The sequence below is a fragment of the Haplochromis burtoni genome, unplaced genomic scaffold, assembly GCF_018398535.1.
Source record: "Haplochromis burtoni strain Fernald_Lab_line unplaced genomic scaffold, NCSU_Asbu1 Contig_556, whole genome shotgun sequence".
NCBI lineage: Eukaryota > Metazoa > Chordata > Actinopteri > Cichliformes > Cichlidae > Haplochromis > Haplochromis burtoni.
In genome coordinates this window covers 234,214-247,601 of record NW_024582917.1, presented here as the reverse complement: position 1 = coordinate 247,601, position 13,388 = coordinate 234,214, and the positions used below count along the sequence as shown (strand labels likewise).

Genomic DNA, 13,388 nt, shown 5'->3' with positions numbered 1-13,388 from the left:
AAGCTCTGAATGGTTTAGGACCAAAATACATCAGCGACCTCCTGACCCAGTATGAACCTTCCAGATCCCTCAGGTCATCTGGATCCGGTCTTTTATCAGTTCCCAGAGTCAGAACCAGACATGGAGAAGCTGCATTCAGCTTTTATGCTCCTTATATCTGGAACAAACTCCCAGAAAGCCTCAGATCAGCTGAAACACTCAGTTTATTTAATAAATTCAGGTTGAAGACTCACCTGTTCTCAGCTGCATTTGAATAAAGCACCAAATCCACACTTTTAAGCTTAAATTTCAAAACTTACATTTAACTACTGATTTTATCTGTTTTGATTTTATATACTGTTTTGTTTGTTTGTCTGTTTTTTTTGTTTATTAATTTGTTTGTTTGTTTGCTTGTTTTAATCAATTTTAAATCATGCTTTTTATTTGTTTTTGTTTCTAATGTCTCTGTAAAGCACTTTGAATCACCTTGTTGTTGAATTGTGCTATACAAATGAACTTGCCTTGCCTTGCCTTGCCTTGCCTTAAGATATTTCTTTGCCGCATTTCATCTCTTGTACCCAATCATATGCCCCATATGCGCTATATAAATACAGGCCATTTACCATATATTCTCTAGAAACAATGGAACTCATCCTGACCTTCTCTAAACGTCTTTATCAACAGTTGTTTTTAAAATGTTTTATAAAAATGGAAGATATAATAATGAATGACATGCAAAACTCTCTGTTTAATGGATTGTGGCAGTATGCGCGTAAACACGTTGGTTTGCGTCCCGCCGTGAAAACCAAAGAAGAAGAAGAGCGTAACACGCATGCGCAAAGCCACAGCACACCACATTCCCCGCTTCTCTTTCCCTACAGGCAATCATCCAAGAGCAAGTCACTTGCTGTATACGTTCTCCATGATCGTCTGAATACACATACATGGTGTTTTTTTTTTTATCCTTTACAGTGTTTACGAGGAGTAACAATCTGACCGTGAAGCTCCATTAATCTGTGAGTACCGTCTTTATGACTGAATCCTCATTGTGTGAATGGAGGGCCCCTCAATGGTACCTCAGCCAGTTTGTCAACAGCACCAGTGCATTTCGAGTAGCGGCGGCTGTATCATCAAATAACCTTTAGCGTCTATATAAAACCACCAGTTTTAAAGTGGCGTTATCGTTGAGGGTTAAACATCTGAATAGTGATATAACAGCGTGGCTAGCTGTCGTTCAAATACGATCTTAGTCAAGAGTTGAATTTTCCAACCAAGGGAGTCCGTATCGCCCTTTGTTTGATATTCTCCTTTCTCGCACGTTTGTTCTATTTAAACGCGAATTCATGTTCATATATTGCAAACAGATGCCATCTAGTCTTAGCTGAATGCATTTGCGTTTCTGTTTGGTGGTTTTAAGTAGCCACAGCGAAGTAATGCAATGCTAGCTAGCTAAAGCTAGCTTAAATGGCTAAAGTTGGAGCTAAATGAGAAAGCAGCAACACGAACAAGAGAAAATAGCTGTAGCCTGTACCAACTGGGGTAAATGCGGCGTTTAGCAAAAACTGCAGCTCACATGAGGAGCATAAAACTAAAAGGAAACATCGTGAGCTAAACGGCAAGGTGGTTTCGTATATACTTTGTGCATTTTTGTCATTATGCAATATATACCATTGTTGTCATGTGAGATGGAGAAAGAGGTTTGCCCTTTCATTGCATTTTAATACCACTATCAGACTAAATATCGACTGTATTCAGTCTAAAATTCGTTTTAACTTGACTGTGAGGGAATGTTGCAGTCAGTGCAGGGAGTTATGATCATTAATATATATATATATATATATATATAGTCTACATTGACTAACTTTAATATCAGGATTTTAGAGACTAGAAAAAAATTGCATAGTCATCATGTAAATAAATAAACACAAACTAGAAAATCTCTGAAGAAATTCCGAGTGTGCCAGTGTATCTGCTGCTTGAAAACCTATCAGAAACTAAATAGTTTTTTCAAACATGTAAGATTTATTGGGTGCATAAAACAGTTGGTTTGAAAAAAGTTCAATGAAAAAACAGCTAGAAACATATGTTGAATGGTCATTTTAATAGCAAAGGAATTGGATAGTATGTCTTATTTTATTTTAGGCATAAACATTCACAGGCATTTACACAGTAGTAGTTAATCAAGTTAATGATGCAGTAGTGAAGTTTATAAATACAATCATGTTGTTATCACTTCAAAAAGCGGCTTTAGTATTTTTGAGTTTTTGTTTTGAAAGGCAAGTTTAATTTGTCAAACTTATTTTAAACCAGTTGTTTGTCAGTCACCAAGTGTCTGAGCGTGAAAGAGACGGTTTGAAAAATGTAATCATACTATCCAGGCTGTCAGTGATATTGTTCATGCAAACCTCTTGAAAAGTTACTGAGGCTCGTTGTTATATCTGTTCATTGGTATTTATAACTGGTATACTGATCAGCACCAGAAGCATAAAGAATCTTTTATGGTATTTATTTTTTCCTCTGCTTTAGGATAGTACACAGTAGATGCTAATTTCTTCACCATGGCAACTGAAGACAAGAAACCAGAAACTGACACAAAACCTCCAGTAGCGCCGTCAGCATCTGCCAGCCAAAGCAAGGTTTGAATTTTTGGGACTATCGCTATTCTGTTCCAGCTGTAGCCTTTAGGGCCAGGAAATAGCCATAGTTAGGATTTATAAGAGAATGGATTTTGTTTAATATAGACTTAGATGAATGTTAGTATATTTGTCAAATCTCAGCCAAGAGTTGTTAAATGTTGTATTTCCTTTTCACTCACAGTCGGCACCTGCAAAGCCAAATTACAGCCTGAAGTTCACATTAGCGGGCCACACCAAAGCTGTGTCCTCTGTCAAATTCAGTCCAAGTGGAGAATGGCTCGCCAGCTCATGTGAGTAAAAAATCACTGCTGGAACTACCTTTTTTTTTTTTTTTTTTCACGACTTAATAATTATCAATAAATTATTGCAGCTTCTTGTTGAGTTTTAAGATTGATGATGTGTTGTTTTTTTTAACCTATGCTGAGTGCGTATTCATTCTGTCTTTACAGCTGCTGATAAACTGATCAAAATCTGGGGCGCGTATGACGGCAAGTTTGAGAAAACCATATCTGGACACAAACTTGTGAGTTTGACTAATTCTTAGCTATACTCCTGCTGTGTTAATGGTTTTGTTTTTTATTGGCTGGACTAATGTAGAGCAACTGTAGCATCCTTGATGTTTAGTCAATTGGGATCAGATGTTTGGAGTTGTTACTAAGAGCCAAGCCACGGTTCCATTAGTTCTTACATTGGCCCCATGCTAGCTGTTCTCAGAGCTTCAAGTCCTGATCAGTTCCCATGAATCTGCAGGGTATATCTGATGTGGCCTGGTCCTCTGACTCCAACCTCCTGGTATCTGCATCAGACGACAAAACCCTGAAGATTTGGGACGTCAGCTCGGTAAGATGGGAGATTATTTAAATGATTCTGCTGAAATGTGTGATGTAATACTAAACTCTGTTTGCTGCGCATACATTTTAGCAAGCTGCACAGGTATATTACCATCATAGAATATTTGACCAACAGTTTTGGTTATTTTTATTTTAGCTATCCAGCAGTAGGGAGTCTAGTGATGTTATCTGGCATGGGATCTTCTTTCTAGAAGAATCATAAAGATAAATAAGAAAAACCATGATTAGCTGTGGCACAATTATGAGTATGATCTTGGAGGAGTGATTGGCAGGTATCAGCGTGGCAACAAAAGTGTAGAGGCACTAACTACAACTATTAGGTTAGCTCATGTAGGTAATTGATTGTCACTTTTTTACATAAATGAAACGTGCACAGCACAAAAGAGTTGGAACATCTAAAAAACATTAGTAAGGAAAAATATACAGTCCTATGCAAAACTCTTGAGCCATCCCATATTTGGAGTGAGATGTTCATGTACTTTTTAAAAAGGTCTTGTGTTTTTAGGCTTTCTGAAGGTCATTCAAAATTTTCTTTGAATGACCTTCATAGGATGCTTTCTCACTCATTTTCAGTCCAGGCCTAGTTCCTGACCATTTTAGGAAGAATGTTTTTTGCTTTTGTAAAGCCACGTAACTCAAAGGATGAACTTTTTTTCTTATATTTAACAGACAACTTTGGAAAAGAACCAATTTTAAATTTTATCTCTATTTATTTACTTTTTACTAAGAGCCTGCCATGAAAGCTGCTAATATGTGCCTATTTCTTTTGTTGAGAAATGCCAAATATAAGTTTGATGGGATGAAATAATATTTTTGTACCAACCAGGTGATTTCCCCTAGAACTATTAGCTGAAGACTTGGCATATCTCAGCATGGTGTACAGCGTGTCCTTTACAAAAAAGGAAACAGGACAAGTAAAGGGCAAAAGAAGTGGCAGGCCTTAAAACTATCTATGACAGATTAAATATGAAAATATCTGAAACAGACTCTGAGAAATGCACCTGGCCCTTCAGTTGATCTACTGTTTGCTGAAGCCTCATCATAAAATGCCCTCCCCAGAGCTCGGACATTATTGAAGCAGTGCAGGATCATTTTGACAGAACAGAACAAAGGGCAGCCAACATCCAAAGAGGAGCCTAGAATGTCCTCCAGGAAGCCTGCAGAAATAGTCTTGAAGACTACTTAAAGAAATTACAAGAACGTTTTCCTAAGAGAGTGCAGGATGTGCTGAATTGGCTTTCATGCTCATCAGAATTGTTTTTACTTTATGTATTGTATTTCTATTTATGATTGCACAGTTTACTGCTCCCCATTTCCCATTTTCTTAGCACAGTATAAAGAAACAAGGGCTGGCTCAAGACTTTTGTATAATACTGTAAGATGAATATTGTAAACACATTGTACTTTAAAATACTCAGCTGATCTTTGTCCAGTCCTGTGCAGTAGGCTGAGTCATCCACTGCTCTCTCCCCACATCGCCAGCTTGGTCTTAAGCCTGAATCTGTGAGAGCTGCACCCCAGGCTGACAGCCTGTTCTGACTATGACACAGATATTATGCAGTATTGCTGGTACTGCTAAAAATACTGATTTCTTTTTCACAATCAATGTTGAGAATATTTGTTGACTGCTTGAATGCATGAGTTCAACTAAATCTATGGGGAGGCTTGTTATTCAGGCCCTTATACTGAAAAAGATCATCTCATGATCATTTGGCTGGACTTACTATTCCTGTCTGAGAGAACAATGCAATCTGTGATTGGTTAACTTGTGGGCAATCTCCCCTTTATTTACTCTACCTGCACATTCTCATTCTGTTACTGGGAGAAGATATCACATGCTCTTTTCAGAGAAGTTCAGAGACATTATGACATGCTTACTTAGTTAGATTTGCTTCTGAATTTCTTTGTAAATTTAGCTGAAGTCATGTGTTGATTTTGTCAGATGATGTTGCGTTTATCAAATTCGGATCTTAGCAGAGCGGCAGATTAGAAATGGCTTGGAAGTTGCTGATTAAAATGTATTAATGGGTTATTTTATATGGGCCTATTTTCTGATAATAGAGTCAGAAAAATATGTAAACGAGAAGGCTTTGTTTGGGAGTACTACTTGTAATCGAATCTCAGTGTGTTGGAAATGCGGTGTACTGCTGTAAAAAAGGGGAGATAGTGATTTGGTAAGGCTCGGTCTACATCGCTGCTGTGTCTCTTATCATTATACTTTTATGAAGTATGAAAATGAAATCCATGTAGACTCTTAGGTTCATATCAGTGGTTTCTGCTGATGTTAAAATTGTATTACATTTAAAGCTGCACTTGTAGTGTGGTTTAGTTGAAGATGGTCCTGGGTTTTTCGGTGTGGGTGAGAAATGTGACATTTCGACCAATTTTCTCTCTAATCCAGGGGAAGTGCTTAAAAACTCTGAAAGGTCACAGCAACTACGTCTTCTGCTGCAACTTCAACCCCCAGTCCAATCTTATTGTGTCAGGATCGGTGAGTACCAAGCTCTTGGCAAGAAACAAGTCCTACCTAAATGGAAAGCAGATGTTAGACCTTTGCGAAAGCTCTCACTTTGAGCATTAGAAGCAGTTTCTGAGTGGTTTTCCAAAAAATGATTATTTTTTTCTCTTCCGTTTCTAGTTCGATGAGAGTGTAAGGATATGGGACGTGAAGACTGGGAAATGTCTGAAAACGCTGCCAGCTCATTCTGATCCAGTCTCTGCTGTAAGTTTATTTTTTATAATTAATTAGACAAATGCTCTGGCTTTAATATTAACACTGTATTAAAGGCATGATGGTCTGCCTCGGCTTGCAGGTTCACTTCAACAGAGACGGCTCTCTGATCGTGTCCAGTAGCTACGATGGCCTTTGGTGAGTACTTGGATCCTCCTGAGACTCTCTGGCCACAGTTCGGGGAACATGGGTGCTTTTTAAAAGAACAAGCTTGCCTTTGATAAGAACTGGAAATGCTCCATGTCTGGCATATTTGCTCTGCGCTCGAGCTAAAAAGAATCCCTTATCATCCAATTGTAGCTGATGTGGATGACTTTCTAGTCATCTGGTGTGAGATATTTTTATTTATTTATTTTTTTTACACGGAAATGTCTCTCAGTTAATTGTGTTATCTTTCATTCACAGTCGAATCTGGGACACAGCATCAGGGCAGTGTTTAAAGACACTGATAGGTAAGATCAGTCACACACGTGTTCCAATTTTTCTCGTTTGATTTGATTTGTTGCAGAATGTGCTAATTAAACGATTGATTAGTGACAGCAAATCTAATTAGTTTTGTATTGAGGCATGAAAAATGCAATCAGGTTGAAGCTTTGCGTTTTTTCAGTTTTTTTTTTTTGTTTTTTTTTAAACGTGTCTTTGTGATCAATGCGTTCTTGTTTTTTGTGTTTCTTAGATGACGACAACCCTCCTGTGTCGTTTGTAAAGTTTTCCCCCAATGGGAAATACATCCTGGCTGCTACACTGGATAAGTGAGTATAGACGTTGCTCAGTTTTGTGGCTTTCCTTCACACTATCGCATGACGCTTGCTCATCGGGGGGGGTTTAGTTGTTGGGATTTTCTCTTTGGGGGGCTCGATTGTTGGGGTCTCACTGTAAAGCGCCTTGAGGTGAGTAATGTTGTGATTTGGTGCTATATAACTAAATCTGAATTGACTTCTTAAGGAGCTGGACTGTTTTTCACAAGCAGTACTTGGATTTCTCCAGCAGGAGGCAGCACAACATCACAGTGAGCTGCTGTCTGTTTATTTGACTGTCGATTTTAAACTTCCTTTTGTATTTCTTTTAGCACGCTGAAGCTGTGGGACTACAGCAAAGGAAAGGTAATTGCCTTTGAAAGCTGTTGAAAGGCTTGATTATCATTCCGTTCTTTTATTCTAACTGCTTTTATTTGCCAGTGTTTATGTATTAAGAGTTCAGAAATTTTAAATCCTAGATGCACATTCCCAGTAGTGTCCTAGCCTCAGTAATGATGGCATTTTATTTTGCTTTAAGATGTGAAATGTTTGTTTAGTAATGAATAAAACTGCAGATTTTACAGTTTTGTCATTTTTGATTGTATAACACATACAAATAACTTCTGTTTTTCTAACATTTCAGTGCTTGAAGACATACACGGGCCATAAAAATGAGAAGTACTGCATATTTGCAAATTTCTCTGTCACTGGCGGGAAGGTAAGATCATTTCTTTGAGAAAATGAATGTTTATATTTTGTTTTTATTGGTGCTTTGAGTTTCAGTGTTACTTTAAAATTACAAAATGGTCCTTTTGAAATCACTTATGTGTGCAAACATAACTCTGAGCCTAAGTGCCGCTGCTCTTTTGCAGTGGATCGTGTCGGGCTCAGAAGACAACATGGTTTATATCTGGAACCTGCAGACGAAGGAGATTGTGCAGAAACTCCAGGGCCACACAGGTACTGCAGATGCACTGTGACTGAAAACGCAGATAGAATAGCATTTTTGTATGGGGACTAAAAGTCAGAGTTAGTTGTCTTTTAGAATCACTTTGCATTTATTTAATTAAATATTTGAAGGTGCAGCTCATTTTTAAGACAGAAATTTGCAGCTGTGTTTTAAATATTGTGTTCTGGTGCAATCTGTTCTTTTAATTTGTCATTCTTTAAATTTTCTTCGTGTACTTTTTTCAGATGTTGTCATTTCGACTGCCTGCCACCCCACAGAGAACATCATCGCATCTGCGGCTTTAGAAAACGACAAAACCATCAAGCTATGGAAAAGCGACTGCTAAGCCATTTTGGATCTTTTGGGCCACTTGTGTTCCTTTTGTTTTTTTATATATATATATAATTTTCCTACATTTTATTGTAAGACAGGAGGACTTTTGTTTTCTAACAGAGAGCTCCTGCTGGATTGGAAGAATGAAATTAAACTCCATGAAATGTCATGACATTCAGCCAGAAGAACCAAACCAGACACATCATCCACACACAGTTCTGCAGCGGACGTTATCCCCTCATCAAAGCATGTGCCAGATTTCGATGTCTCATTATGGAAATTTGTGATTGTTTTTTTTTTCCTCTCCCTCGTTTTACTTTGCAGCAATATTCTGGTGCTTCAGTATTTTATTTTTTTTAAACACTGCATTAACCTCGATGTCACTGCCTCATAACAGTCTTCACAAGCACGATTCTAGTCTTGTACAATGAATATAATGGTTATTTGGTCCTTCGTGGTATTTTATTTTCTGCCTTTGTGTAACTCAGTAGTACCATTTACAATCAGTGACTTTAAAGTAAAGAGGTGACGGTATACCTGAGGATAACTACTTAATACTTAAGGACTTCGGATCTTAAGTGAGTGCTTTATGCCCTAACAAGATATTTTAAAAAACTTTTTTTTTTTTTTTTTTTTAGGGCAACAAACCAGAATTTGACACAAGTGCAAACATTGAGAATGTTTAAAATTCTTCAAGATTTGCTACAAAAATCAAAATGACCCTGAATGACCTTTAAAAAAAAAAAAAGAAGTACTTACTAACACTTGACCGTTCACAACAGTGACCAAATGCAGTTATTGTGTTCCAGTATTTGTACATACAACAACGCCACGTGTCGCAGTTTGATTACTTTAGCTGTCTTTGTGTTTTTGTTCTCTGCTTGACTAGCTGATAGTTCTGCACATGAAGCCAGCAGGCTGCTTTTCCTGTAGTTAACCTGGATTCTATGTAAAATATGTTCGCATCTGACAGCTGTAATTCACATCTGAATAAAAACAGTTTTTGTATGTTTCACCCCGAGTCGTTGACAGTTTCATTTCTGTACACCTTCTAACACAAATCAACTGGAAACGCTCACTTAAAATTTTTTAATAACCTTTTTTTTCCTGTCCATGAACGAAGAACATCAGAGAACAACCCACGAAGAACAGATGACAAAATTCCATTTTCTTAAAAATAGACAAAATATAATGAAAGAAGATACTCCCATCTTGCAGCGACAGGTTAAAACATGGCAAAGTAAAAGCGACACAGTTACCAAAGTGCCAAAGCTTACTATTACTCCTGTCTTACATTTTCAATCTGAAAATTATCTCTTGCCGTCAAATAAGCTTTTCCACAATGTACATAACAGCCCACAGTGAGAAGGGAAAGAACAGAGTACATAAGCAAGGGATAAAATTACTTTTGTACAAAAATAGAGATTTTACCAAGTGTTGTTTTTTTGTTTTTTTTAAACTACAACATTTTACTGTTTATGCCACAAAGAAAGCAGTGATTGTGTCACATGTTCAGCTTGTCCTGGTTACTTTTTTTTCTTTTTGAACATACAATTGTTAAGCAACACATACATTTCAGAGGGTTTCAAATCTTAACCATTTTTCCCTCTCTTTCATAGTTTACTAAGGTCCCATAAACTGCTGAGAAGCTGGTTTGAGTTTAACTGCTGCAATTCTGCTGGTTGATCAGGATTTTTTTTATTAAGGTCAAAATGCAAACAAATCCTCGGGGGGGGGGCAAACACCATGAAACGCTTGAAGAACACCTGCCGTGAAACCGTTTGGTCTGAATCACTCGTCTCCTTCTTTCAATGTTGGAAATCCTTAAGGAATAGAGCTGTCGATATATATATTTATAAATATATACACATATACATATTAACAAAATATAGCATTCAATGTAGGTAATCATTCTTTGCAGGTGTCCATTTCTTTCTTGTCAAGATCGATTTATGGCTTAAGATAGCTGCTGTCACTAATCACAGTAGAAGGAGACATCGGACTCAAAAGAACAGGAGAATAATCGTTTTAACACTTGGGTCACCCGGTTGGAAAACGAGCATTGGATTGTTTTATCATCTGCTTTTCTTGATGAAAATCAGCCTCTAAAAATAGTTTCCTTTGAAATTGTATGAACGTTTTTGATTTAACAGACAAACAAGTATGTATATATAGATATATATATCTATTTTTTTTTCAATAATATAAATACTGTAAGCTCAAGCTGGCAGTCAATACTGTCACATGGATAGGTTGTAATATTCAGGCCACCTCAATGAAAATAGAGAATAAGAATCAAACACAAAGCCAATTGGTCTTTTTGACGTTATTGCTACTTTACTCAGTTTTACTAAGCACAGATACTGAGGTTTTGTCTGAGCCAAAGGAATATTGATGATAGTAATGCGGTTAGAAAGTGCCTTCTTTTTGTTAACAACAAAAACAACAACAACAACGACAACAAAAATTCAAGTTATGTTGCAGCGCTCTTTCTCTTCCACTAGAAGGAGCTCGCAGCTCTTAAACTGCTACTACATCCCTCCCATTCCTCTTACCCAAACTTCTCCCTCACCCAAAGTAAACCTTGCAGTCGTGCTTGAGCTCTATAGCGTCTGACATTTCAGAGCCAGCGTGTATGAACTGACTTTTTGATTTTTTTCATCGTAAGATAAAAGAGATCATTGGCCATCTGGGGGATCAGTTTCACAGAGGTGGAATGACATTTACAAGTTCTCTCCCAGTGCGTGCTATTTATTATAAAACTAGCACCAAATAATGATGAAAAACTGACATACGGACATTTTACAGACTGGTCTGTTTGTTTCTGAGTCAGAAATCTATGGAGTCTTGATGACCCTCAAACTTGATTATAATTGATTAATGTGCTAATAAACTCAACATCAGTAGCTGACAGCTAAACTAAGCTCCGATTGCTTCCCACGAGTTTCATTTTTCATAAACCAACTGCGAGACTGGATATGATGAAATATACATGAAACACCAGCTGATTAAAAAAAATTGTTTTATCATTTTAAGCGTGGATTTTATTTCATACGCTTAATTTACTTACATTTTCAGTGCAATTCAGATTTTCATTTATCCATTACTATCAAGCAAATTATTTTCAAAGGGCACACTCTCAAGACTCCACACATTTCCTCAGACCCCATTAAAAATCTGACTTTTATCAAAATGTAATGAAAACACAGTGCTCGGGTTTCTTTTTTTTCTCTTTTGTTTCCCAGGTTCAGATAGTGTAAAGGTGCTTATGAAAGAGTAGCAAAGATGCAGATATAGAAAGAAAATCCTATTTAAATCTTTTTAACCGTCATAAGTATTATTATTATCTGCAGTAGCAAAGCTGGTGCTTTTTTTTTAAATTTGGTTTTTTACACTTGGTGAGTTTGTTTGAAATCCTGGTGACACCTGCTGTAGTGTGACCTATCACAAAGTTTAGGTTTGAGTACTTTCGCTGGTGTTTATATGTCCTTCTGTTTCTGGGCAGATTTTTGTCATCGAGGGTTACCATGTCAGAATTTGTTTTAGCCCTTACTTATAGTGGCCACATTTACTTGAGAGGCTTTGCCTTTTTGCCAGGCCACCGCTGTAAAGAGCAGTTTTCTCTTAATAACTTGCCTGGTTAAATACAAGTTTGAGTTAATTTCAATCAAATGTGAGTAAACCAGAGCTAAATAACCCCTAAATATCTTTAAAAAACAACAACAACAAAACCCTTGGTATTATTTTCTCCTGCCAGTAAAAAACTTGCAGTGGACCCACATTTGACAAACACATTTCTTTAAAAGATCTGAGATCTGTGGACAATCTTTGGAAATGCAATTGATGCATAGTTTTGCAGCAGCTGCAGCATTTACAGAAAAGCAGAGGAGGGGGGGGGAAGCAGAATATGGGCATAAAGCATATTTATACACAACATGTATATATGTAGAAACATGGATATTTAACATTTCAGTTCAACTTATACGACACTTGGTTGTCCAGAGAAGTGCAGAGAGAGCGAGTGTGTGTGTGTGTGTCCCTCTGAGGTGTTAAACAATTGTGGCGTTCCTGATTGGGTCGGGGCCAGAGTCCACCTCAGAGGTCAATTACATCGACATCAGCTCTCTGTTTAGAAACCCGACTCCACGGTCATGAGGTTAAGTGCCAAGTAACAAACAAACAAACAAATAATGGCTCCTGCTGCAACAGCAACAAGTACATCTCTCACATACTGTATATGGTCTAATCCTAAATGGGTATCAAGAACTGAAGGTCCGAAGGATGGAGGCAGAGGTAAATTGTGCATTGCTGTTGTTAAAAGTGAAAACTGAAAATAACGTCAATACTGTTTCTGTACAGGTAGATATGAGGTGTTTTGAAAAGCTAATACCCCCTGTGTTGAGCAGAGTGTGGAGGTGTAAATGGTGTGCTGGAATTCACATGAAACGCGAGGTGGAGAGGGTGGAGAATGGACGATAAGGAGCTAAGAGGCTGGCAAAACTAGGACGTTTACCCACAGTGTGAGTGTGCACAAACTTTCCAGGCGTCCAAGCTTGTCGTGATGAAGGCCAAATGTTGGAAATGTTACTTTCCAAAATATATGTTGTTCCTCCGTGTGCTGGTAGCCTTTCAGAGCATCCAGTGGGCTGTAAAGCTTACAGTTGGGTACTTTAAAACAGCCTGAATGGTCCTGTGTGTAGATTGTACATAACAAACTTTCCCAACTCTCTGTCGAGCAATACGCGAACTGAAGGGTTGATAAGTGGACTACCACAACATTCTCCCCAGTGTTGCACAGTGTTTAGAGTAAGACATGGTTGTATTTGTTGGAATTGGGCAGAGACCTGAGGGTTTTGAGCTCTTGCAACCTTGTTAACTCACCTCTGAATTCTCCAGAAAGCTCACACATTGAAAAAAGAACACAGCTAGTGCAAGACCTGACGTGCTTAGTTGAGTCAGGCAGGAACAGACAAGTTCCTTTAAGCAGACTTATTTCCCCGAACCAGCCCGCCCCTCTTAATTAAGTTCAGTCCTGAAAGACAGTGAGGGCTCAGGTCCAAGTCTAAACAGCCCAAGGCTCTCAAGAGCCCACGATTGTCCCGATCACAATGTTGAGTGTCCAATTATGACATCATTACTGTTCAATATATATATATATATATATATATATAT

At 37.8% G+C, this 13,388-nt stretch overlaps 1 protein-coding gene across 1 annotated transcript; it reads left to right on the top strand.

Moving 5' to 3' along the window:
* Window positions 1-799: 799 nt before the first annotated feature.
* Window positions 800-9,231, top strand: wdr5 (WD repeat domain 5). Its single transcript, XM_005948067.2, has 14 exons — window positions 800-995; window positions 2,506-2,615; window positions 2,797-2,905; window positions 3,065-3,138; window positions 3,366-3,455; window positions 5,868-5,957; window positions 6,105-6,188; window positions 6,280-6,335; window positions 6,603-6,649; window positions 6,874-6,949; window positions 7,267-7,300; window positions 7,578-7,652; window positions 7,807-7,894; window positions 8,129-9,231. The coding sequence occupies exons 2-14, from the start codon at window positions 2,538-2,540 to the stop codon at window positions 8,227-8,229; spliced, it is 1,002 nt and encodes a 333-aa protein (XP_005948129.1). The 5' UTR covers window positions 800-995; window positions 2,506-2,537; the 3' UTR covers window positions 8,230-9,231.
* The last annotated feature ends 4,157 nt before the right edge of the window (window positions 9,232-13,388 follow it).